Source organism: Hirundo rustica, chromosome 5, assembly GCF_015227805.2.
Source record: "Hirundo rustica isolate bHirRus1 chromosome 5, bHirRus1.pri.v3, whole genome shotgun sequence".
NCBI classification, from domain to species: domain Eukaryota; kingdom Metazoa; phylum Chordata; class Aves; order Passeriformes; family Hirundinidae; genus Hirundo; species Hirundo rustica.
In genome coordinates, this window is record NC_053454.1 from 27,670,121 (window position 1) to 27,697,633 (window position 27,513).

General features: G+C 38.7%; 1 protein-coding gene across 5 annotated transcripts in view; it reads left to right on the top strand.

Moving 5' to 3' along the window:
- The window catches only part of CRACD (capping protein inhibiting regulator of actin dynamics), a 137,299-nt gene that overhangs the window by 58,170 nt on the left and 51,616 nt on the right, over positions 1-27,513 (top strand). For 3 of the 5 annotated variants that reach the window (XM_040064054.2, XM_040064058.2, XM_040064057.1), the window contains exons 2-3: positions 3,468-3,608; positions 16,518-16,590. In XM_040064054.2, coding sequence (XP_039919988.1) covers positions 16,566-16,590 — 25 coding nt within the window. In that variant the 5' untranslated portion in view covers positions 3,468-3,608; positions 16,518-16,565. Of the gene's footprint in view, positions 1-3,467; positions 3,609-16,517; positions 16,591-27,513 lie in introns of those variants that run through there. The other 2 variants (XM_058420544.1, XM_058420545.1) reach the window with 2 other exon arrangements.

The following is a 27,513-nucleotide window of genomic DNA, read 5'->3' on the forward strand; positions in this document are numbered from 1 at the left end:
CCCATCAATGGGAGTGTTCACATCCAAGTTGGATGGGGCTCTGAGCAGCCTGGCCAAGTGGAGGGTGTCCCTGCCCCTGGCAGGGGGTTGGAACTCCATGATCTTTAGGTCCCTTCTGATCCAAACCATAAAGTATATGGTTTTAGGATTCATAGCTAACTACTCATTGTAAGCTTTTATCAGTAAGTAGTCTGGAAAAAAATATATATTTTAAATTATATTCCACATATTTTTAACTATGTACTAAATGCATTGATTTTAGGTGTTATTAAAATTAATTTGAGGATCAAATTTTAAAACATGCTAACCCTAACCCTATTTCTAGAGCAGAGTGATCTACCATGTTCTAAAGAAACCATTTAAGTCATAGAGGGTTCTTCTTATTTATGATATGAAACACATAGTTTTCAATATTTTAACAGGCAGGTATCTCTAAACTCTTCTGCTTTTTTCAGGAGTCAGTGTTGGTTTTCCCTGTCTGATGATAATTTTTATTCTTTAAATCAGAAGTTTCTTTGTATTAAAAAAAAATATATTCTGTGAGTAATGTTGATTATATTTACCTGTGATATGCTGAACATATTTCCTTTTGGGCTGTTACTCGGTTATCCTGAGAAGTTGAAACATGTCTTTAGAAGAATGGGGACTTTTTAAGCAGGGAGAAAAGATATAGTGGGGTCCTTTAGTGGACGGATATTTGATGGTTTGCCATGCTTAATTGCCTACTAGTCTTGTGTTTTGTGGTGAAATAACAACCATGTGGACTAGGTACAAGAACAACTATTGTCTGAGATGCTGAAAATAGACCAGTTGATCAATTTACCCCTTGTAACTCTAGCCTTACGGTAGGTATTTTCAGGGACTTTCTTTATAATGGCCTTTCTCTGTTCTAAAGCTTTGTACTATTATTATGTATTGAGGCAAAGGATAGATTGTGAAAAGATAAATTGCACAATGGAGAGGTCTGTGTTCTGAAACAAAATTTGGAGCTACTTTTTATTTCCTGATTTCTATTCTGCTCAGAATTACATGGGTCTGGCATCATTGCTTCTATCAGCTACTTATTACTGTGGGATATAGTAATTTTCTCTAAGTGTATGCAGAATGTGCATTTGCTTAGCTTTCTGTGCTGGAAATATGCATTTCTAATTTTGTATTCAATTTTATGGCTGTGTTGGAAAAGGATAGTATAGAATAGTTTCCTGAAATAATCTCTCAGGATTGAAATATTCCATGCTGGCCTGTCTTCAGGAATTTCCTTTTCATTGAAATGTTTCCCAATACATCTGTCTTCATGTCTTCCCCAGAGAATTAAAAGTGTTAGTAAATAGAAGGAAGACCTTTTCTGTTTGTCTGTTACTGCCAGGGCATCTCCTTGTACGCATCTTGAGCTTAGTGGTTTACACTGACTGTGCTTTAAATTGTTTTCTTGCACCTTGAACAATGAAGGTCTGCTTTACACCCAGGAGTTCAAAGTGCTTTGAATTGTGATTTTTGAGAACAATAAACTAATTCAGCAGTTGTCCCCTCTCATGTTTCCAAACTTTATCCAGAAGAATGAAAACTGACTCTCTATAATAGGCTGGTAGATTTGCTGGTTCTCTTGGGATGCAGGCAAGGCGACAGACCCGAAGTCTCTCAGTTACAGCAGGCTACTTATTGCAGGTGCACTGACCTCCTGGTTTCTGCCATGCCATAGCCACTGAGGTGCAGAAAGGGCAGGGAAACGTGAAATTAGCACACTGAGAGATGTTCTCTTCTCTGCCAGTTAACAGCACGATATCTGCTGGGCAGGGACGCCAGAGAGGCTGTGTCAGGCATTTTGGATGCCTGCAGGATTTAAAGCTATGAACTAACAGAGATGTTTGCACTAGCAGTTGATTCCTGGGGGGTGCTTTCTGGTGACAAAGGACCTACATTCCTACTGGTTTTACCATAACCACATTGACCTGATGCAGGCCACAAACTTCCCATGCTCAGACCATTGCATCTGCTATTGTCAGTGCCATGTCTTGTGCTCAGAAACAAGAGGGTAGTGCTGAGTCTGAAAATTAGATTGGAGGCTGATGTGCATATATGAGAGTTTAACATCTGAAATTCCCAGTTACACACAAACACCAGTTCAAGACCTTCACATTTTGTCATATGCATTAGGAGTACCTTTCTTTTTTCTTCTTTTAGAATTGGCCTGACAATCTCAGGATGTTTTCGTATTGCTTTTTCATCTCTCATTCACACCTTCAAGACATTCTGAATATTATGAGTGGTGCAGAGTCAACTGAGTGCTAATTTCTTATTTCTCAGCCTTAACAGACTGTTTTGTTCAGGTGCCTTTTCTAGCAAAAGTACAGTTCTAGATGATCTCTCCTGCCAGCCTGAGAGCATCCACCAACGTTTAGTCCTTGAATTTCAGCAGTAATAATTCAATGCTTGCAAGCAGTTCAATTTGATTACCAAGAACCAAATATACATTTATTCTTGTCTTGTCAAATGGAGCATGATTTAGCCTATATACTAATTACATTGTTACAATAAAATACTCTTATTTGTGGCTGCCTAGGATATAAGGTTGAATTAATATAGCAAATAGTATTTAATGACTGGTAGACGCTAGGAATAAGACAGTTGCTACAAAATCCCTGATCCTTCTAGTTATATGTAAAAGGAATCATAACAATCCCTGGAAAGAGTCAAAAACTTTTGAGGAAATTTTTGAATAATACAAGGTCAAAATTGCAAAATTACCGTTAAATTTTTCAAAGTAAAATTTGAAATTAGTGAAACCAGAAAAAAAGTTCTGTTTAAAAATTAGCTGCTTTATTCAATTTTGCAGGTTGTTTTCACCTGTTTAAAATGTTTCTGCTCTGCAGTATATTCAAATAGATTAGTTTAAGCTTTTGCACTAGACATATTCTAATTAAAAAAAGGCATTTAGTTATTTTTTCCAGAAAAGTAGTTAAAACTTATTTCTCCACACTCTAGTAGAGGAAAAACCAAAGATATTATAAACTCTCATTTTAGTTTCTAGAAGTTATCAGTTTTTCCTCTTAAGAAAGTAGAGTCATATACAGCATTTTTATTTCAGCCAAACTACAGTAAAACCAGTGACAAATTTTTCTTGAGATATAATTGATTTAGAACTGCAGGATGTGACTGGAAGGAAAAATAAAAAAGTGTTGCCATTTCACTATTTAGAAAGAGGAAAGAAAGAACATTTTGTATGAAAGTCTCAGAGGGAAATCTGAAGCTAATGAAAAATTTCTCAGGTTGCAATATCTTCTTTTTCTTTCTTTCTCTTTTGTTTTTTCTTTAGACTGCAGACATCTCAAACTATTTACAAGAGATGTGGCAGGCAGGAATTGCTCAGCTTATAAGCACCCTTCAAAAGAGTGAAAACACAAAAACCTCACTCTTAGGTTTGCCTAGAAAAGTTGAACTAAAGTTCTTTCTTTTTCGCTTATACTTAGGCAGTCTGGGAGGAGAATGTTAACCACTGGTCCCTAGCAGCATATCCTGACTTCTGATCACATACATTAAAGAAAAACACCCATTTCAGAGAGTGCAAGACTGCGTGAAAGCAGAAAATATCACACCTCAACTTAAAAAAGGTAAGAAAGGTTTTTCTGCTGATCCTTTAACAATGGAAGTGATGTCTTCATTTAACAATTCATTATGTTAAAGGCAGAAGGGAAAAATTCCGATGATTGAACACTAAAATATTTAACCTGCATATTCTGACTTAGAAAAAATGATTCTTTTTGTTTAAAAGGATGAATGTAATGCATGTGTTCCTGAGCTTAAAAGCTTAAAACTATTTGTTTTGTAGCTTTTGTGTGTATTTTGGGAAAAAAGAAATACTCAAAAAACCAGAAAATGTTATCTTTCATGTCAAGCACAGAAGACTTTCTTAGCTGTGCAAAGTGTTCTGTAGTCTCCAGTGTCCCATGCAACTCTCATTTTGCCAAGACACTCACAGTGTGTTTGTAGAACGCTGCTGCTAGGAATTAGAGCTAAAGAGTAGTTCTGCTATTTGTGCTTTAATCAGAACAAACCTGCACTATTTTCCTTTCTGGTGGGTTTTGGATTGACTGGTTATTTGTAAAATATTTACAACTCTCCTTCCTTAGAAGCTTCAGTTCTAAAAAGTATCGGAAGAAGCTGAAAACAATTAAAAAATACTGCACCTTGCATGTTTCCTCTGAAAGTGGAGTGACAGCAGCAGAGGATTTTTTCCATTCAGATTTTCTTTCCCTTCCCCCCTTTTTCTTTTTTTGTTCTGGAGAGAATGTTGAAATTCTGAATGACAGTTGAAAATTTCTTTCTATAGCAGCCATTCCGTAGCGTGGTCCCAGGACAAATGTGTTCATCACATTTGCATATGCCCTACTCTACACGACATATCTATAAAATTTGACTTGGAATCTATCCAATGTAGAAACGCTGTCTTTGCTTTTGCACAAAGCAGTATGATTCTGCTGTTTGAAGCTGTTGTTGTGGTTTTAGAGAATCTGTGCTGTCTAACCCCTATCACCACGTAGATTGAAAGGTTATTGGTTACGTAAAAGACATGACTTGGGTCTGTCTTGCCAAAATGTATGTTTGGCTGGTGCTTCGTGTGGCAAGAGAATAAATGACAAGCAGATACCTTTGACAACTCTTCTGAAATGATCAGCTGAAATACACTGGCCTGCTGCTGAGGAACAAAGGTTCTGTTTTCTTGAGGTATAGTAATTTTGACATTTTTCTACCATAAAAACCTTCTACACCTCAGCTGAGGGTAGGAATGTGTTTGTGACATACCTGCTTGTGAGATGGGGTCTTGTTAATGTATTATAGGCAGGGCATGTTCTTATTTCTTCGAAGCAGAAAGGTAAGAACTGTGCCACCACCAATGGAAAATGCTCTGTGAGTACAGGATACTCCCTACCTGCTCTCACTAACCTCATATTTCCATGCCATTTCTATGTAAGTATTACAGGTTCTGAACTGCCTTCTGTTTCCTTTGAATAGACTTAACTTTTGCAAGCAATACATCCTTTTTCAAATAGCACATTTTATATTTTGCCCAGAAAATACATTACCCATTGGCTTAAAATACAGATGCTCAAAGAACAGTCTATGAGGGTGGTAAGGTACAATATCATGTCCAGATTAACTCATGTCCAGTTAATACAAATTTCATAACTAAAACATGCAAGATATATGTTTCTGTATAGAATTTGCATATAATATTTCTTCCAAGAGAATTAAAGCTACATTTTTTTCTGAAAGTGTACCAGTGTTGTTTCGTAACCCACCCACATAGCCTGTTGTTAAAATATTCTGCTTTTTACTGCAGAAAAAGTCCAAACCTTTTTTAGAAAGTAATTTGCAGTTAGTAGAGGTTTTGCTTAATCCATGAGATTCTCTATAGATCATTTGTGAATGTAGTGCTAGTCGATTTTGGAACAAGTTTATTGAAGTCTAATATTTTGGGGTTTTTTTTCCTAATGCAGACAATTTTTTTCTAGTTCATTCCACCATTTCACATTTTCTAGGATAAAATGCTAATGGCTTCAGACTCACATTTACTAGTGATCCTATCCAGTTTCTTCAGAAACTTCAGTTTTTAGTATTTTTAGACTTCAGTTTTACCTTTAAGGTATTTGCCATTAAAGCCTTTTTTTTTTTTTTTTTTTCATTCTTAAAAAAGTGGAAGAACAGGAAATCCTGGTTCTTTTATATTCTATTAATTTTTTTTTTTTTTTTTTTATATTTCATTTGTATCATCCAAAGTTTCCCCCCCTTAATTCTGAAACTTCTGTTCTCCTGGTTTTGCTTCTCCTGTTCTTTGTTAGCCCAGTTCAGATTTCTTTCTTACAATATCTGATGACTATAGGTACATTTGGTTGTGTCCTTTTGGTCACCTCAGAGGAAGTAAAAATAACAAAGATTTTCTGAAATAAGCCACTGTTCCGTAACTAGCTATGCAAATAATATATTTCCTATTTTAATGAAGAAGGGGTCCTGCCAAGAAAACAGAGACCTTGGATTAGTCAACGTTATGTTGTGGCATGTGCTCATGATTCATTTTTTCTAGATTTTTAGACTTCTCTTATGTTATTCTTGCAACAAATTTAATGATAAGCCTCGACATGAAAAGTTCCTTGATTTGTGAATCCTCTACATATTAGTGTGAACAAATTGGTTGTCTTCTCAAATTTAAAATCACAAAACCATCTGGGAAGTCTTTCACTATAAATGGGCTCTGACTTCATGCTCTTCTGCAATTCAGCCTTCACTGGTTTTTGTGCAGAACGGTGTCACATCCTCATTCTAGCCCAGTGAGGAAGTGACCCACACACTGGAGATATTTGCTTATTCAGTCAATTTGTTCATCTGGTGTCTCTGGCCGTGCAGGACTGGGACCTGGGGCAGTGGAGCTCAGCTGGATAGCTTTAACCTTACACTGTGTGGGAAACTCCTCTAAAAAGCTCACCCGTGCTTACCGTAGCCACACCTGTCTGCCTCGTGGCCCTCCCCTGTGTTGTACTTAGAAAGAATCAATGCCTTTGTTGCCTCCATGGCCTGAGAAGAACAACCAAGAAGATGGCCTGAGAGTTGCAGCAATCTGAAATGATGTTCACAGTTCCATGGAAAGTATTTTCTGATATGCAATTGATTAGGAAGTTTAGCATATCACACCGTCCGCAGAACATTGCAGCAGGAGTTGGAAACTGGGGTGGTTACATCCATCTGCTAATTGTCATAGGGCAATAATTACAGTAAAAATACTCAAGATTTTGTTGATCTGAAACCTATACTGTAAATATCCAATAATTGTTTCATATACCATTTGGGGACTCTCCTGGAGATTACCAGCACTGGAGGCTACCAGCTTCTGAGTCTACGCACCTAGTCCTTCTCCTGATAAGAATTGTGAGATCCATGCTTGATATTTACCAAGCTGACAACCAGTAAGGTTTTGGAAGCTGAGATTTGGGGTTTTTTAACTATTGCTGGCAGGAGAGTGGGAGGGCAGTAAGCAGATCTGTTACAATATGAAAGCTACACCTGACCATTCTGGGACCTTCCAGAGAGCCTGGAGAGAGTGAAGCAAAGGCTCAAACTCCGTCTGAAGAAATTTCCTCTGAAAGCTAATACCATCATGCTGAAGAGCAAGGTTACAGTTGATCAATTCCATTTGAAATAATGATATGGCAACTCTAAATAAACAACAACGAACAAGAGAAGTTGTCATGTCACATTTTTCATGTTCCTTTATCTTCCCTGTATAACAGAACTGGTTACCTTTTGCACCTGCTCTGTTCCTCGAGGAAGCTGCCCAGTACGCAAGAATTTGTCTTGATTCTTTTGGAATATTTTTTTCTGCTTTTACTTCCTTTGGATAAGATGGATTTTTATATTTATGTTAAAATCAGAGGAATATTTATATTCAGCCTCTAAATGCCTGTATGTTTTTGATTTTTTGTGCTTAATACAGAATAGGAGCTTTAGGAAGATGAATATGGTGTGTTCTAAGGTAGAGTTAATTCTTGTGAAGTGGTATGATTGCAATAGTATAGCTTGATTCTAATTAAAGCAGTTTATTTATTTTGGTTACCAAGTTATAACTGGAATTGAAATTATTTTTCCTAATTAGATTGTCTAGTTATAAGCAAGATTTCCATGCTCACCAGAAGTATTTTGGAGCAGCTTATATCTTAAAATGGGGTTCAGACTGAATTTCTTTTGACAAGACAATATTTTCACAATGCCAGGAACCATGTTTGCAAAATTATGATTAGTTTCTGTTTTGATTGTTATTTTTGTGACCTTAGTGACAACGATTGATTCAGGTTTAGTAATTCTGTAGACTACATTGTTTTAATTTCTTCTATGCTGAATTCTGAGAGAATATCAATGAAGAGTACTGTAGGAAAAAATTATCTGAGGGCAAAAGGTGGTTTATTGCTTCCTCTACTACTTTTAGAACTGGGTCAATTAAAGGATTCCCTATGGTTATACCTTTTTTATTGCTGCTCCTACATTATAGTTTCAAAGTTCAAATTTGCATCTTAAGAGTACTTAGGAATTCACGTTCATAGGATTAAAACAGGAAAAATTGACACAAATCCTGATTTGACTTTGCTAATGTGTTATATGTGTTTGTGACGTTCAGGCATCTGACAGCAGTTAAATAATCTTAGAAAAGTCAGGAAAAGACATTCACATGCTTAATTTTAATATGATTTAGTGCTTTCTTGTGCTGAAGGCTCACTATAACCCTGGGCTTCAGTGGCTGACTAGGATGGAGAGAAGTCCTTCAGGAAATGCTAAACAGAAAAGAAACCCAAATATTTATCAGAGCTAACTAGGAAATGTCATGTTAAATGCTGTTATGGCAGTGGTCTGACTATCTGGTCTGTATTCAAGGACTTAAAATTCCCTGTGACCTTCCTCTGCTTCATCCAAAAGAATCTCTCAGCTGAAATGCAGCTCATAGACTTAGGCAGCTTTTAAAAAGCTTCTTGAAGATCTGCAATGTGCTGTACTGAGGTGTCTCCAAGACAAAGTCCTTCTTCAGCTCCATTGTATTTATCCTTAGGTCAGAAGGGGAGCTGAACTCTCCTGCCATTGTTGGATAATTCATCCCACTGCAGGATCCTACTGAGGTGGTTGATTTTTATTGATAAAACTCAGGCTAAGACAATATCCCATAGTGCTGGTTTGTGTCTCATATTTTTGTGTTTCTATATTGCACATATTGTTGTCTAAAATGAGATTTCTTCCCAAAACCAAAGATTGGTTCTTTAGGTTAAGTAAGAGCATAAAAGATAGATAACCCGTGGGTAGATTTCCCCTAGAAAAGCTTTTCAAGGACTTTTAAACTGTTATTTTAATCTGTTTTACAGAGGAGAAATGCTGTAATTATTAACAGCTGTTGTATTTTCAGATGTAGAAGATACAATGTGACATTATAATGCTCCTGTGTAACATAGGTAGTAAAAGTATATTTTATTGAGCCTATTAATGTAGTTATTAATTCCTTGGGGAAAATTAGAGTATGGAAAATATGCAACTAGATAATGTAATCTGAAGAAAATAAGCTCTTGAAAATCTTTGTGCTTCTGTAGCATTCAGGTAGCTAATACAGTGCTTATGCTATAAAACTGTTTAATACTATTAAGCTATCTAATATAGTGTTCATGTATGGCACTATTTGTTTATTGTGTTAAATAGAAAAGCAATTTATAATTAAAGCATTTATTCAATAAACATTTAATGTTATTAGTTTCCATTAGTGATCAGAGGAAGGAATTCAGACAGTAAGAAGAAAAACATGTCCTGTACAATGTGAATTTCTTATTACAGAGTTCTGCAATCCCTTGGAGGTTTGACTTCCTGGTCCTTGTTATGAAGTGCAGCTATTACTTTCACATGTTAAAGACATCTAATGTAGTGTAATGGCTGTTGTACCCTTACAATGCTTCTACTGCATTGTTCCAAGTCAGCCTAAAATGTAAGACACTTTAGTGCATGATTTAAAGATAAGGGAGAGTTTACCTTGTGTTTGATTTCAAAATCTCAGTGGTGCTGTAAATGTTGTGCTATACTTTTTGTTTCAGTAACATTTGGAAAACAAAACAAAACAAACCAAACAAAAACCAAACCCAAATCCAAAAACCAAAAACACCCACAAAAAACCATGGCTGCAGCTGAAAGAGGTACTAACCAAATGAGGTACTGGGTGCTGATGATTCAGGTACTGTAGAAATAAACTGGGTTTTTAGTTGTAAATTAAAGAGACAGAACACATTTTCAGTTTATTTACAGAGGAGACATCTTCCTTCCTCATAAATTACTGCAAGGGATCTGCTTATGTCTAAATCTGCTTGTGTCTAAAAAATGTAGATCTGACTAGGCTGGTCTTGTAGTTCTTTCTCATTGCAAGTGGGTCACGCAGTGTCTTACATAATCTGGAGCATATCTGAACACTTGGCATAGCAAGACCCAAGAATTTGTATAGGAATTTTAGGTTATGGGCTTTTAGAGCAGGGATTGATTTAGTGTTTTCTTCCTTACTTCCCTTACTTTTCTTCTTTTCTCTCCCATTATTTCAAGCTGTAGCAATGATCAGCTTAATTGCAATATTTAAACAAGAGACTCCTTTTACGTGTAGAACTGTTAATTTCATTGTATTTCTGAGCACCTTGTTAAGGTGAATGTATCTACACTTCATATGTGTTTCCAGTTGTTTAATACACTCTGTTTAGAAACTTCTCCTGATTCTGAATCTAAACTTTTTCTGGCAACATTTTGTTGTAGAAAACACTCAGAGGCTCCTAATCAACCCTACTGATTTCATTCTTCTATAGCCTCACTTCAAAAATTAAAATTTGGGATTCCACATGTAAGCATTTCTATTCCCAAACTTATTGGAATTCTTCTGCTAAGATACAAAAACAAAGCTGCAATAAGGAAATCTCCAATGATAGAAATATAGGAAGGAATTATGGAAAACTAGATCATGAACAAAATAACTCCTTTAGATTTCAGTTCAGAAAGTTGCTTGAGGGTAAATTAAACTGAATTCTTCAGCTGGGGTTTTGGTGTCTTAGTTTCAGAAATTGTTAGTGAAAATAATACTGACTATATATATTTTACTCGTGCTTAAATGATTAAATAGGCTGCCCTCATGGATGCTTGGACTTTTCCGAGGGAACTGGCCCAGAAACTTTAGAGTTTACATGCCTGATAATATATTTTGAAAGACTGTCATGTGAAAATGAAAGGTAATCCTCATCCTCAATAGTTTAGTTACTTGTAATTCATAGTAAGTGCATAAGGGAAATTTATATAGCCTTTGTGAGGTCTATATGAGGTTGGAAATGGAAAAGCCTACAATTCAGTCCGTTGAGGGACTGTAAGAATATATATGAATGAAGAGATACTGAACTTTCTTATGGAAACCTTAATGCTGAAAAGCAAAAAACATTTCCTAAGAAAACTGAAATGCTTCTTAATTTGTAAAGAAATCTGACCTGTGTTGAGAACAAGTTACAGAAGTAGAAGGTAACAGCAGTCTCTGGCTTTAAAGATTTGTAATCTGTATCAACTAACTAAAAGCCAGGTGAACATGATCATCCCAGATCGTTCCACCAATGATATTTATCACGTGAGTGCAACAGAAAAGACCTGGGCTATTCGCCTTCCTTAGGAGTGCTTGACTGTGTTGGAGTTAGCAGGATGTATAAACAGTAGAAATTTGGGTAAGAATTTCTGTTTATATTAAAATAGATAATTGAGTTAACTTTGAAATGGGAGCGGTGATATTTAGATGCTTCCACTAAATGCCAGTTTCTCCTTATGTTTTTAAGAAGCTTGGGAGAACTATGACAATTTCTCCTTATGTTTTAAGAATCTTAAAAGAATTATGCAATGGTAGCTCTTAAAAGTTAAACTACGGCTGAAAGTTTTCCTCATTAAAGTCATCATGCATTGTGAACCACCAATTTTCTGCTAATTTCATGAGCGTAACGTCAGAAGTCCCAAAATCCACTAGGCAGTGATTTTAATATTTATTTAGGATTTACTTGTAGCTAATATTGTTTAAATTCTCTATGCATCTTTATTTTCCTCCTCCCTCTCTTCCATCAGCCCTTCATCCATTTGCCTTAAAGGCCCAGGGTGGATGAGTCAGTGATTCCAATCTGTATTTGCTTAGATACCAACTTCCTTTTCGGGACAGAACTATCATGCTTTATCTCAGTAGGAAGTCATGCTTTTTGAACAATTTTAACATCTAGAACTTTCTTTTATTAGATGTAGACTGCTGTACTCCTCTCTATTTCAAAAAAATAGCATGGTCTCTGGGTCTGCTTTTTAAAAAAATACAAATCTGGCTGTGCAGATATCACCAATCTGATGAATAGTCAAACTGGTTTAAACTTCTGTTGATCCTTCACTTTCTTGTCTACTTCTTGGTTGTTCATTCATCTTTGGTCACTTGAATATGGGTCTCCTTGCCTTCCTGCCTCTCCCAGTTCCTCATCTCCTCTGCACAGCCAAGAAACCCTTAAAACTGGCATTTCCAGACCTTGTGCCTCTGAATTTTACCCTGTGTGACTTGACAGCTTGGACGGAAGCTAATAGTATGTCTCTCCCTTGCTAAATAAAGAGCAAACTGCAGACATCTGGAATAAGAAAGGCCAAAATAACTGCTGAGAATCCAACCTTCAATGCTGCCACCACAGCAACGCCTGAGTGCTCAAGCAGGCACAAGATGTTTCTGAAGCACCCTAAATGCCACGATTGCTTGATGGCCTGGAGCTGCAACCACATGTCCAGATTAGGGGTGTTTCACTTGGAGGACGTGGGGACAACCCTTTTAAATTCTCTCTTCATCTATCAAACCCGGAGAAATTTGGTCAACACATTTTCTGTGTTATTTCCTAATTAGCCAAAACATTGAAAATGCACCTGTCTCTTTAAAATGGTATGGTATTTTGTGCTGTGACTACTACCAAACATGAAGTTATTTGAGTGAACGGAATAACTCCATGTGTGTTGAGGTGTGAAGTGACCTCGTTATTCCCAAATCTGTTTGTGTTTTGTAGCACTCCTTATTCAGCTCTACTCTTTCAGCTGCTCAAGTGTTTTTATTTCTCCTCTGGTTGCGTAACAGATTTGTTTTGAAATGTCAGAATCATGGCAATGTAAGTCAGTTAGTGCAACCAACCTGGCAGAAATTTAGCTGCTTTATAAGACAATAATAGAGCAATATTAAACAGGGTTTATAGCTTAATAAGATAAGAAGCAATACTTACAAGGTTTTACTTTGAGAGAAGGACATTGATTAATGCAAAACATGCTTCATTCCAACTGAGACTTCTGGTAAAGACATTTAAAAAATTATCATTTTGTTTTTGCTTGCACAAAGTCAGCACTTCAGAGAAGTATTGTGTTGAAAACTCTGACAAGTGGTATTCCTTGTCTGCCTTCGGAAGGGTGTGTCATGGGAAGTGTTAATATGTACTCTGCCATCTGTGCTTCCTCCAGGGCAGAGGTGCACGTCTCCAGGGAGATGCTGCTCCCTTCAACCCTTTACGCCTTTGCTGAGGACTGTGCTGTTGGGACTGTTCATCTGAAAGTGGGGCACCTGTCCACTTCCAAGGAAACAAAATAAGTCTTTCTCAAAGCTCGCTCAGTGGGCTCCAGGCAGCCTTGCTGGTCATACTCAGTAGAGTTTGTTTGAAGAAGGAGATTAGATGACTACATAGCAAATGCCATATATTGACATGTTTTATGCTAACTTAAAAGTTTTTCCATTTAGATTTTCAGCATTTAAGGGTCACATGAGAAACAAGATTCCAACTACGTTGCTTGAGAACTCTCTGTCACCTCCTGAGTAGTTCCTGTGGGACATGTTTCTCTAAATAATGCATCCCGTCTTTTGTACCATTAACCACTCATCAGAAGCTTCCTGACTCCAGTGGGTTTTGTCTGGTTTCATTCTCTGCTGCTCTCTCGTGATTTCTTTTACTAGCTTCAATATTCTCTGCTGACTTCAGGTAGCTTTGGAGCACTTGAATGAGTTGGTGATCTGTGAGGTTTTTAACAAGCAGGTAAGTTTTCTGACAGTGTGCTTCCTGAGTTAAAGGTTTAGTGCCTAGGCCAAATCTATGCTTGCATTAATAATCTCCATTTCTACAATTATATATAACAAGCTTTTATAAGTCCCCCTGCCTCCATTTTCTGTGGCATTGAAAATAAATCAAGATGAAATTTGAAGTTAACTAAGCTGGCAAGAGGAGGCAGAAATTTCAGTTTGGCATTGTGCACAGCATTGCTTCCAATTCAGTGGTGTAAATTAATTGCAGCCTCCATAAGATGATGTAAAAGCAAAACATGCTATGTCCCTAAATTTTTTAGGGGATTTACATGAACTGGAGTTGTCTGGGGAAAAACTATGACCTTTTAAATGTCTATTTCATTACACTTTTCAGCTATTAAAACCTATTTTCATGAAAGACAATTGAAGGAAAATACTTTTTAACTTTGCATTGTTTGATTTTGTCACTTCACCTTTTAATCCTCTTTCATTTACCGTTTTGATGTGTAACAAAAGCTTATGTTTCAATTTTCATCCCTACTTAAACAGAGAAAGGCTGTGACACTGGGAGCAGGCAGTTTGGGTGTGACTGAGATAAAGCTGATATTAAGAAGTTATAGGGAGAGTGGTTTCTGCCTCTTCATTACCAGATTGTCCGCCACTTATCTTCATGCCTGTTGTCTGAGTGATGCTGCTTCTCTGCTGCTGGTACAAGAAGTCCTTTGATAACCCTGTGTGATGATTGAACACTGCTAATTGTCCTCACCTTGGAGGCTGTTCTGTGGTCATTCATGCACCTCCAAGTTTGATGCTAGATTAAGCAGTCCCTCTAAGAGAGGTACCTCTCAGCACCTGTGCTTTTCAGTATTGTAATACTCATCTGTTGGTCTCCAAGGTGAATCTTAGTCATGGGGTTTGAAGTGCAAAGGACCTGAGTAGTTTCAGAATGTGCTCAGGGCAGTGACCACACCTGAGTCCAGAGAGTGTTTGCTCAGGTACCTGTGTAGCCTTTCTGATGGTCCTGAGCCCTGTTGTAAACTCTCTTGGTCTTAATTAATCCTGGCTTGCTGGCTATTTGGAGGGATGCTAGCTCCAGTGTTGTGTTATTGGAGGAAGGCTTGAGGGGGCTGGGTGAAGTGATTTATTTGCTGAACAGAATCTTGGTCTGTCAGATGTTGGAGTGAAGAAACTAGCCCTTATAAATGGGTCAAAAAGCCACGTATTTTGTCAGACGAGAGCAAATTCATCTTTCTATTGTCCTTTTCTTTTCTTTTTTTTTTTTTTTTAAGCTCTTTTTAATTAAAAATTGAATTGGGTGAAAGTCATTCTCTTGGCTCCTGAGAATGTATCTTTATTGAAATAAAATACGTCCCTAAAGAAAGAAGTTGCTGAAGTCATTATTACACGTAGACCTTGGTATATCTGTCAAAACAAATCTGTATAAGATACCCCAGAGGAGAAAGCAACAGGGGGATATTACTCCCAAGTTCTTTATTTTATCTTCTCTCATTTCCAGTTCAATCCCATTTGTCTGTGTTTAGGGGAATTATTCCGTATGCCTGTATTTAGAGTGCTGAGAAAAAAGGGTAAGCAGCCTGGGATTCTTCAGTGTTTCTCCACATACACTGTTTTTAATTGACACAGGGAGATTTGAGAAATCAGATACTATTAAATGCACTGTGCACAACAGATTAATTAAAATTCCTCTCTGTTGAAGGCTTTATCTTACTTCAAGAGTCTCTGCAATTGATATGAAAATGCCAAAGACCTCTGTTGACTCTAGATAATAACCATAAATTCACATTGAGAAAACACAATTTTGTCTAGATCTTAAATTTTATGAGAAACATTTTGGTCCAAACACCTTTGGGATATGAAGGCCTAAGCTTAGCTACTTGTTGCTGGTCTTTGGGTAAACTTTTAAGATATGATTTTGAACAGTCACCAAGTAAGATTCAAAAAGGCATCACTAAAACATTAATTTCCTGTAGAGGATTTTACTGCATGATGAACTACCTGGTTCCCAGGAGATTTGAAAACTAGTTCTCCCATTTCTCTGCCAAACTACAGATTTGGGAGCCTAGCTTTACTGGATATATTTTCCCTTAAGCCCTGGTTGCTAAGATGTGTTTGTGGAAGACTGGCACCTCTGCAAAAGGAACTACTGGAGCCATGGGAAGTTCTATCCAGAGCACAGAGTACGGTTTGGTTCAGCCAGTGTTGACTAAGAACTGCATGATGAAGTCCTTTTAGGACTTATTCAAAACTTTATTGCTTTCTGAGAGGAATTTGCAACATTGTTGCTTCTTTCATGATGAATAATATGGACTGCTTATGGTTGTCTCCCTTTCATGGTACTATAGGATACTTCAGGAAATACTGGTGTCTAGCATAAATTTTCTTGGAAAATACAGCCTCCAGATATCATGGTAGTTATTGACATTAAACTGCTCTTGTAAAGATAAAAACATGGGTAATATAATATCAGGATTTTTCTTACTCTTTAAAAAACCACTGCTGTTATTCATAACACCTATACAGAGTTGCCTAGTAGTCCCAATATACCACATTGCCCTTGTGGGACGGGTAAGGCTATTTTTGGCTTTGTGGCTGGGGAAAACTGAGCAAAAAGCAGTTGTATAAACTAATGTACCAAATGAAAGGTCAGCTGGGAGGTCTTATCTATCAATCTGAAACCATCTTGGCTGTTGCTAGTCAAAACTTCCCTTGGCATTTTCCATAGGGAAAGTGCTAAATAAGAACCGAGTGCTGAGACACATGCCCAGCTTAATTTGTAAGGCTGTTCCTACAAGCTTCCTATCACATTACAATATGTCCTTCAGCGTTCTCTTTAAAATCATAACAAAAATAGCCAAACAAGTTCTTCTCTTTGGTGATTTCATGGCTTCTGTTTCTTCCTCAGAGAAGATCAAGTCTGAAGTTTCTCTGAATTTCGTCTGAAATTGTAGGCATGATCAATTTGTTTAAGAAACCTTGTAAGTACTTGACTGATGGAGCACATGATGTCCTGTCATTCAAAAGCTCACTGTTAAGTTTTTGTGGCTTAGTCTGGAACACTTTCAGCTGGGAGCTGGCTGAGGGGGGAATGTGCTGTGCTTCTTGTTTTTGAGTAGGGGCTGCTGCTAATGTATGTGCTGCTTTTGTCCATTTTTATGGCAGGTAGAATAAACAGTGTATGTGTGAAGCACAGTCAAATTCAAACCAGAGAGATTGTTCTGGTTAATGTTCTTGCAGGTAATTCCCTGAGGCATCACTTGGGGGTTTCTGCTCCACTGTGGGAAACTTTACTCCTCCATTTGTGTTATGTCACATGCTGTGCTTTACCACACCTTTTGAAATGGTCCTTTTAACTGATGAAAGTTTAGAATTTATGGATTTAAAATTTTCAATAAATAGAAAAACACATGCTCTTTTATGGTCATCCGGGTTATTTTTCAAAGTGGTCAAAAAGTTTGTTATTTTAAAGATTACTACTGTAGTTTTAATTTTGATTGGTTTTCCTATGTCAGTTCTCAAATATCTTTCAGTTGTTCTGATACTGACTTCACATAATTTCATTTTTATTTTTTGCATTGGATTTGCAGGGCTTCTTTGACAAATTCAGAATTTATTTGAGTTAAATGTGAATGGACTGAAGCAGTGTTAAGTTTGTACTTATGTGTAAATAGCAAGCATGCTGTCAAGCAATGGTGTTGGATTCATGTAGTGGTGTCCTGTTCGCCTCTTTGTTTGGGGGAACTGGGGAGGGGGGAGTTTGGGGATGAGGGGCCATCCAAAGTGTTTATAATAAACAAGGCTTGCTTTTACTGTGAGATGATGGTTAACATTGTAAGATGACTAAAGCTTTAGTCTGTTTTCAGATTTCCCCATTATATGTCCATTCCAGTTTGGGAGTAAATAGTGGCCCTGTTTCCCCTGGACTGCATGATGCTCTGCATGAGCTTGTGGTACTCAAAAGGCATTAAGAGGGGAATAGACTCTCACTTGATCACAAAGTGCCCTTCAGAGTGAGGCATGAAGTCCCCTGTCACTGACAGTCAGATCAAATGTTCTCCAGGGAAAGAAAAGAGGAAGGAATGTAAAAAAAGCCTTTACTCCCCAACAAGTTTTTTAATCAGCTCCAGTTACAGATTTAAATGATGGGAGTAGTAAGAAGACTTACTTTGCATTTACTATTGAGGAATTCATGTAGGACGAAGAGACACAAGTTTTTGAAATACCTGGCTAGTTCTCTGTTGTCATCTGTTAATAATTCACATGGCTCTTTCATTTCTATTTTGTTGAGAAAAAGAGAGTAGGCTTGATACAAAGAAGCTCTTGACTTCCTTTGTAAAGGAGTGGGAGTACAGTGGGTCCATTCAGCACAAAGAAAAGAACTTACTTTTGTGAAGTTTTCAGACTTCTTTAATTTTCTTTTTGTAGGCTGCTGCACCAGTGGATTGTGGGAAGGAAACTGTTTTCCATGTGGCTTTTACACCTGTGTTAGCTATTATTAGTTAAGCCATAATTGAGCTGCAAATCCCAGGCCCAGACTTTCCCAGAATTTGGTGCCTGCTTTTATAGGGAATCATTTTCTCTACAGTTACCGCCTAATAAAATGGCGCATTGCTGTCTTGCCTTATACATGGTTTGTGGTAGATCTCTGTATTGTACTACCATAGAGGCTTAAAAAGCCCTGGCAGGCAGTTGTAGGGGATGAGTCTGATTCAATGTCATTGTGACACTTCCCTGAATGTTGCTATTCTAGGAAACCCTTGCCTATAACCACTGCCTTGTGTAATTGAAAAAGGATTAGCTAAATTACATATGGTTTCTCTGAGGGTACTTGTGTTTCATGGATGGGATTAAAAGCAGAAAAGTAGAGAATATCTACAGTTTGCCAGCCTTCCAGCTAAAGGGAGTGATCACATTTCTGCACGCTTTGGTGCTCTTGTTCACTGAACCTGCTTCCCTGCTAGGGCTTTATTTTGTCTTTGTTTTAAGTCCCTTTTCTATCCTGGTATGTGCAATGGTTTCTGAATTCCCAGTCAACAAACCTACCCTGGGTAAGAGGTAGAGCAAGTTTTGAAAATATTATGCAATTAAAATCTTGTTGGTAGTATCTTACCTGGGATGTTTGTTTGTTTCTGTTTCCCTAAGAAGGATGCATTTTACAAAGAGGTTAAGTATAGCTTACCTTACTCCTGCATAAGTCTTAGAAGAAATCTAAAAGATGAGAATGTGAACACAGGTGATTTATATATCCAAAAGCTCTCTACTTAAGATAATGCTTTCTATAGACTGAACATGAAGTTTAATACATGAATAGCTTAATAGCTCATGGGTGGAGACAGACACTGTCTGTCTCACCTGGTCATTTGCAGTGAAGGTATTCATTATTTATGTCTTTTAATATTTCTTTCAGAAAAGCTGGAATGCATGGTCTGCCTGCCTGTTCCCATGGGTCAGGACTGAATTGCAAATTACACCTCAGCTGCTTGAGCAGACTGGCTGCTGTTGGAAATGTGGCACTCAGCTACATGGAATTCTTCTCTGTACCAACCTTGCCATGTCTGCATTCATTTTTCCTAAATTACTTAACAACTTACACTTAATGAGTTGCAACTAATTAGTACCTCTTGCTTTGCTATATCTGTAAAATTATACTTCCAGTAAATTGCTTCATGAATTAATTAGATATCACAACCCAGTTGATTTTTGTCCTCTTGTTTACTGGTTTCTTAGATAGCGAGATTAAAATCTTGTCGTCTTACTCCAAAGATGCAATCTCTTGATGTTCTTCTCCCATGACAGACTACATTTAATTCTTATTCTGGAATGCTGTTTCCCTAAATGAGGTGTTCTCTTTATGCTGTCGAGCAGAGTGCCTGTCTCATTTCACAACATAGCCTAAAGCAGGGGTGACCAGCTGCTCTGTGGCTACACTTGCCCCAGCTGATGACTTGGATGCTGGAGGATAATAAGAGGCTGACACTGCAGAGGGTGCTTGGGGTATCCTGAAGAACAGGTACAAACAAAACTTACCAGTCTGGTGGCATGGTTCAGGAGGGCAGGGCAGGGAGACACAGCTGTTCACAGTGAGGTCAGGTCCTCAACACTTACAAGCTGTGGCATAGAGTCCGTTCCAGCAGAGGAGAGCCGAGCCTGGCAAAGCTGCCTTGGAGGCTGTGCCCTTGCCCGTCAACACCTTGAGGGGCTTACAGCCATATTGTATTTCCCCGCTGTGGATCTTGCAACAAAAACTGTTTTCAGTAAAAGAAACAAAGAAAGTAAGCCCCCTTCCTTTTCTGTCTGGGCTGGTTCTGGTAGAGGCCAAGTAATGATGGTGATGCCTCTGTGTGTGTTTCCCAGGACCGAGGTCCTCAGAGCTGCTGTAGGCACTGTGTTTCTGCCACGGCTGCAAAGGGTGATGTCCTTCAGAGAGTTTGTTCCTTGCGGGGGTCTGAGGACTTTTCTACGGGAAGTTTTACAGCAGACAGTTTAAGTAAACGTTTGCTATTACAAGGAAGCAACACAGAATGCTGTATCTTCTGATCCTTCCTGGGACCTTGCACACATTTTAACAGCCATTCTTTCTTCCCTCTTTCTGGGTCCCAGCTAATTTCAAGTCCTTTGGTTAGGGGGCTTTTGGCCTCCTTTAGAGTGATGTGCAGTGCATGTGGCGTCCATGCAGCAGTGGACTGCCTTAAGTGCTGCCAGGCTGAAGCACTGGCCAGCTGGCAAGGCTTGCAGCTGGCTATCAGTTGCGTGGATGTACCAAAGCACCTTGAGGAGGAGCAAATACAGGTAGATAGATAGCCCATTTCAGCTTCTGTCCAGCGTCCCCTTGCCCTTTTTCTGAATGTCTTATTTAAGTAAAACTGATGAAAACACTTCCCTCTGCTTTCAGAAAAATTTAGTAAAAATATTATAGTGCTTTTAAAAGCCGTTCAGGTAGCTGCTTATTGCAAAGCAGTGGAGACTATAGCCACGTGGGGGTAGGTCTCTTCTCACAGGCAGCCAGTGGCAGGACAAGAGGACGATCTTAAACTGCACCAGGGGAGGTTTAAGCTGGACATTAGGAAGAAGTTCTTCACAGAAGGGTTGGTTGGGCATTGGAATGGGCTGTTAGGGAGGAGCTGGAGTCACCATCCCTCTAGGTGTTAAGGAAAAGACTGAATGTGGCACTTAGTGCCATGGTCGGGTTGACAAGGTGGTGTTAGGTCATAGGCTAGATTTGATGATCTCAAAGGTCCCCTCCAACCTAAATGATCCCATGATTCTGCAAAATGTCACTGCTCTTATTTTCTCTTATTTGATTAAATGGCTATCCAGATACTATCTGGATTGCCTTACCGTTAGTGAAGATTTAGGATACAATGTGGGTGATGCCCTTACAGGAATCTGTTTACCAAACCCAAGTACAGATATTATAACACTTTTTAGTCAGGTGTTTGACTGTGGTTTCCAAAGTGGCACCTTAAAAGTAAGTATCAGCTGCCCTCCTGTTAGTGAATATATATATATATATTTATGTATGTAATGCCAAGTATGCATTCTTCCAGAAGGTTTTTTCCAAATTCATCAGTGATTCACTGATGAATTTGGAAAATTCAAGTAGATGATAACTTTTATGTACATGTAAGTGACTGCACTCATTTAAATTCAGCATTTGTTTGAACATCAATAAACCAGAGATTTGTCAGGTGAGGCAGCAAATCAGTTGCCATTATCTAATTTTCAATTTACAGTCTGAAACACTTAAACTGTTTGTGCAAGCTCATCAGCCAGAGAGCAGATATGTGTAGTATTAACTCTGAGTAAAGCAGAACAAATTGCATTTGTTCAGAGTAATGTTTTCTGCAAACATGTTATGAACAATCCATATCCTGTGATACATATCATCTCTCTACCATCAGATAGAGACATTCCTGATAAATCAAGCCAAACTAAAACCCAGAATATCTGGAGAGTATCCTATTTTTTTCCTGGTGTGGTATGTTGGTTAATTTTAGGGTTTGTCTTCAAAAATCTACAATGTAAGAGTAGGAAAATGAGAGGGAATGTGTTTTTTCTTACAATTGAGATATATCCTCTAGTGGTAAAATCCCGGAGGACATGATATTCTGCATTGACATAGCAATGTATTCCTGCCCCGCAACTGGCATTTTTCTTTCTTCCACATAATATGTAGGACTTAGTCTGAAAAAGTCAAAAAGAGGGGTGAAAGGGATGGGAGAAGCCTAAGCTTAACTTGTACACTCCAAAGTTACCTTCCAATTGTTGACAGTGCTGTTATTTTATGTATCTAAATTAAGTGGTTCTTTCCTCTGACTGTCCTGGGTGGATGTTACTGCACATACGGTTTTGGGTTTTAGCTCTTCTCTTTAAAAGATTGATCAAGATTAGCACAGTCATTTAGAGCATCAGAAGTTTTCTGAAAATGCAGTAGAAAACTCATTATGAGGATTTGGGGATCTAACAGAGGGCCAACACAGAGCACCGGAATGAATGTTCTCTTCACCCAGGACTTTTAGATGTATGTGTTACTTTTCCTCTTCTCTAAGCCCACATGACAAAGCAACAGCTATGGTTGTTTCCATACTCATATTTGACAAATCTTTCAGAAACTTTCATATGAGCTATGTTTCAGAAAGTAGAACTTGGATTTACTTTGAGATGCTTTTCGTTATCTCAGTGTCAAAATATGTCACAGAGAGAGATGTGAGCATCTCCTGAGGACAGTTGGTCACACAATGGAAACAGATTACGTTTAAAAACTTTCATCTTGTTTATTACATTTGTACAGTTAGAATTCTTTTCAAGCTTGCATGTGTTACTGTAACCCCAGGTGATGCTTTACAGAGATGGAAAAACACTGACTCAGCTACTGAGTTCTTGTAGTCTAGTAAATTAAGAATAGATACAGAGCAAGTAAAAGGGTTAAAACTCAGTAAATGTTCAGCTCTCTCTTCTGGCCCTTTCCCAAATCTGCTCTCTGATATTTTTTACAGTGAGTGCTCCTGGACCTTGAGTTTTAGGAGTAGAGCAGGGGTATCAGGTGGAAGGGTATTTATGCAGGGTATAAAGAAGTGTGTGATGTCAGAGAAGCAGTTAAGGAAGGGAGATAAATGCAGTTTGGTCAACATGGGCTTCCTCTGACTCTCATTGTGAATTTTCCTTAACTGGACAGTCAGGACACCCAGTCATATACCAAGCTGCTTGCAGGGATCTAAATTTGCTTCAGCAGCTAGGAAACAAGTACTCAGAGCTGCTGAAATGGACCCTAGCTTTCATCCACACTAGACAGACAGACCCTGGCACCAGTCAGGTCTAGGACAGGATGTCTGTTCCTTGCTCTTGCCATTGGGCTGGAGCAGCTGGAAGGTATCTGATCTGCCAAAAGACACCCGGTAAAGGTAACATTTTCTGGAATGATGTTACATCAAGAGACAGCACTTGGCTGGTCCCTGGGGCTGTCACAGCTGCTGCAGCCCCTCAGATTATGACAGACACAACCTGCACTCCCAGTGTATTTCCAAGGCTACAAACTGCACACTTGAATAGTTTTCACTCAAGGGCTCATCTTGATGTCATATCCTGCAATCTAAAATGCGTTAAATTCCCTTGGCTATAGTTATGTTTAACCATCCTCACTACCACATGGGACCTTCTGATTTGCCTGGCCACCTGAGTCCCCTCCATTCTTTGTTCTGGCACGTAGTAAATGTTAAATAAATTCCAAAGTAGGTAAGTGATGTTTCAGAGAAAGTGCTGTCTCCTTTCCCAGTGAAGTTTAATTGTGTTCACCTTGTGTGGCTAAATTTGATGTATTTCACCTGTATAATGATAATGCTTTGTATTCTCAGCACAGTGAGACCATGTGTGATTAATGTGATCAGTCACATCCTGGCCTGGCAAATCCTCGCCTGGAACAAAAACGGCATAAAAATAGGAAATATTTTTCCTCTTTGCTCTTGCTAGCTAAAGGCAGGATGTTTTAGAAGGAAATATCTGATTGTCTTAGTTCAAGAATAGAGAGAGTTGTGCTTTTGTGCAAAGGCCATTTTGGATTTGAATTATTTTCAAATTATTAGATTTTTTAAAACGTTTAGGTTTATAAATGCTTGAGTATCATCACTTATGGATGCTTCCCTTCTCCTCTTTAGTTTTGCTTCTTTGTGAATAATTAATTTTATTCTAGCCTCATAAAATAGAACAGAGGGGGAGATTTCATTTAACATCACAGTAGTATGATGGATTTTTTTTCTATTTTGATGTTGCCGAATTTATAAAGAGCCTTTTCTTGATATTTCTATTTGGAGTAGAAATCTTACTTAGCTGACATTTAAAATAACACTGTTTCTACTTATTAGTGTTCTATGTTAATATACTCTATGTTAGCCGAATAACTGATGGTAAAACACATCTGAGTGTTCTATGAAGTGAATATTTTAAGTTTTGCAAATATCAGAAGAAAATTATTCAAGACTTTTTATCTCTTGGATATTTATAGGGAGGTCTAAAAGGTAAAATTTCATCAGATTTCTCTGTTTTCCAGTCAGTAAGCACTTCAAGTTCTCACTCCTCTTGTTTTAATTCTGGAAAACAAAAGCCATCACCTCACTCTTATTATTCTGTATATTTTGGTACATTCATGACAAGATGAGGAACTGAGTCAATCATAAGATCCTTTTCTAAAGCAGCTCTAGTGTTGAAGAAGGTTGCCAGAGCTTCAGCCTTAAGATTTACAGCCCTCTTCCTATCACAAAAATGTCTTACTTGCACCTTTTGTGTGTGCTTGGCCTGGGTGATGAAGACAACCCAGGCTGGGGGCTCCGGTGTGGATGTGGGAAAGCAGCTACATGTTCCTGGTCCTGTCTTTAATCTGCTCTTTCTGCGTAAAAGTTGTTTGAGGTTTGCCTTTGTGCCTCAGCCTGTTGCCTGCTCGCTGTATGGGAACAGGTGATGAATAAGGAGCAACTAGATTAGATGTGTGCAATGTTAGTATAAGTAGTGATTAATACTAAGGATCAGTTTTATCTCCATGGTGGCCTGTTTAACTGCTCAAAATCTTGTTTCTGAAATTGTTGGTCATAGTGTTGGTTAAGTGCTGGCTCAGGTGCAGCTTTATTATTTTTTTTTTTTACTATCATCCCAGTCAATATTAAGACACCAATTTCATGCTTCAGCTGATAGTGGTCTACTTTACAAAAACTGTCAATTTCTGAAAAAAATTGGAAATGGCCACCTAACCCTGGTGCTCAAAAGGGTGATCCAGTGCAGACTGGAATAACGGAGTGTCAGCAGGAGAGGTGAAGTGCAGCACGGTGGTGTTCTGTGTGCAGCGCCAAGATGAGGCTGTGACGCTGGAGAGGCGAGAGGGGCAGGAGGAGTTGCAGGCTACATACGAGAAGCTGACTATCCTCTCCTGCTCACATGCCCAGAGGGCAAATCTTGTCCCTGAACAACACAGAGAACATCTCAGTGTGGTGCCTGCTCTTCCTGAGTAGGATGATAATCTGGGGCTGTGTATGCAGTGAAAGTTGCTCAAACAACAAAAATCCAAACGTTTGTCAAATAGGCAATATCCCAGACTCAAGAGAGATGCCCCAAATCTTAATCTGGCCACAAACTGTGTCAGTATCAGAGGCTTTGTTTGTCAGAAGGATCAAGTGAGCCTGGCAGGGTGGTTGGGAAAGGGAAGCGTGCAGCAGGAAGGCGCAGGGGAGCAGTGGGGAGCCAAAGGTGTCCTTCTGCCACGGCTTTGCACAGCTCCAGGAGCAGAGATGGCTCCATGTGAGAGCACAGTGCTTCCAGGCTTTGGAGTGGAACACAGAGCGGGTTCTTCAGCCCCAGTGCTGCTGACTGAAGTTATTTCCTGCGATATTTTGCCTTACCACAGAAGAGGTTTGGTATATCAGTTTCTTCCTCTCTTCATGAAAATTAACATTTTCTGTGGTAAGACCATCATTTTTATGACGGTGAAATGCTCCTCCTCTCACCAGTGGAAAACTGGAGGTAGTATGGATCTAAAAATATTGACCAGTGCAGTACAGGATTTATTTAGAGAGGCATGAAAAAGTGTTCATGTAACACAATCCCTTGCAAGAATGATGTTAGAAATTATGATTTGAGTGTAGGATCCTGGTCTGTCAGCAGCCTGTGGCAGCCTCGAGGAGGTGTAAATGACCTGTGGCAGCTGGGGAGGGGCAGTGGGAGCTGTTTGTCCAGTGCATGCAGTACTCCTTGGACTTTGGACTGCTTTGACATGGGGCCTCAGGGAAGTAGCTTTGCCTTAGGGAGGTTTATCTTTTCACATGCAGCATGGCCAGGACTTCTTTCAATCAGGAATTTTCCCATGTAAAAAATAAAACTGCTGAGGGAATCCCGTGTTTTACCTTTTTTTTTCTCTGAGAAGGAAATAATCATCCAACATCTCTTTACTGATTGACATCAAGTGTTTAAAGCAGCTCTGGAAACCTCAGATAAAATCCAGCACACCAAAAGGGTCTCCCATCATTAATAACTTGAGTTAGTAAGCCTTGCACTAGTAAAACAAAGCTTTCTCCCTTCTGTTGCATAATATTTTGTTGGTGAATCATTGCAGTCTCTTCCTTTCTAGAAGCCTCACATGCATCACTGTGCCCAGAGCTATAATAAGCAGTTTTTATCTTATTGGGTATGTTCTGCAATGCAGCCCAGCATCTCAGCAACATCTATTGCATTTACTTAATCCTTTCTCAAATGTCCTCATAGGTATGAACTCCACTACACATTCTTACTGACCTCAGGATGCGATTTCCAACTCCGGCTACTCATTGCGTAGCCTGTAACTGGGACTTTCCCCCAGAAGAAGAACACTCCTTGGCCGAAGTAGGGTTTGCTCCTGAAGTTTATACTAGATTTCTCATACTGTCTTCCCCACTGGGAGTCCTTGCTATCCCCAGCCTACCTCACACATTCCCAAAGTGAGCTACCTGCTCCAAGTCTGGTTGTGTTTTTTGGAGGACAGTGTCTTCTCTGCCCCAAAGGTGCTGCCCAAGGATGGCAATGGGATGGATTAAGAAGGCAGAATGTCAGTTTTAAAACAGAGGGTTGGATGAATGAGACTCTCTGACATCTAGGACCACTCATTGTAATGCTTTTTGAAAATAGCCGGCAGAGAAATATGAAGACTGACTGGGAAGACTTTAATGAAAAGTCGGAGAAGAGAGGAGATCAGGAGCTCAGAAATGAAAGGAGACTTTTGCCATAGTAGATGAGACTTAAGAAATGGATATTTACTTAGCTCTAGCTCTTCTCCTTAATGTCATACAAACATTTTAAAAATTTCATTTACTCCTCCTCTTCATTAATATTTCTTTGTTGCTTGTACAGGCCTCATGCAGGGGAGGTTAAGTCCTTTTGCCTTCAAGAAGGTATTTCCTTGCTATATCAAGAGAAGTGTAGAAATAGTTGTTTCCTTGCTCTGGATGATAAAGTATATTTTATGGTTCTTGAACATTAACAGGCTCTATTATGATGGTTCGTATGTGTCTTCTAACAGCTGACTGTCTCAGCCACATTAAGTTTCTGTGGAAAATACAGTCTTTGGGAGGAAGAGAAATCACAAAATGGGCTGGTTTTTGCAGAAATGTTTTTGCCTCTGCAGATGGCAAGGGAAAATAGATATTTATGGAGAGTAAGATTCGCTCTTGCTGTGCTATGGATACTTTAGGTAGTCTTACTAGTTTATATCAGGTAATCCAAGAATACCCCATCCTCTCTGGGACAAGGTTTGCAAGAAATAGTATCTCTTGTAAGATCACCTGATACTCTTGGAAAAACAAGCAAGTAATGGCCCACTATTTTTCCTTTGCTTTGCCAAGGTGTTTCATTAGACCATTGTGGCTATACCGATTTGACGCCTTCAATAC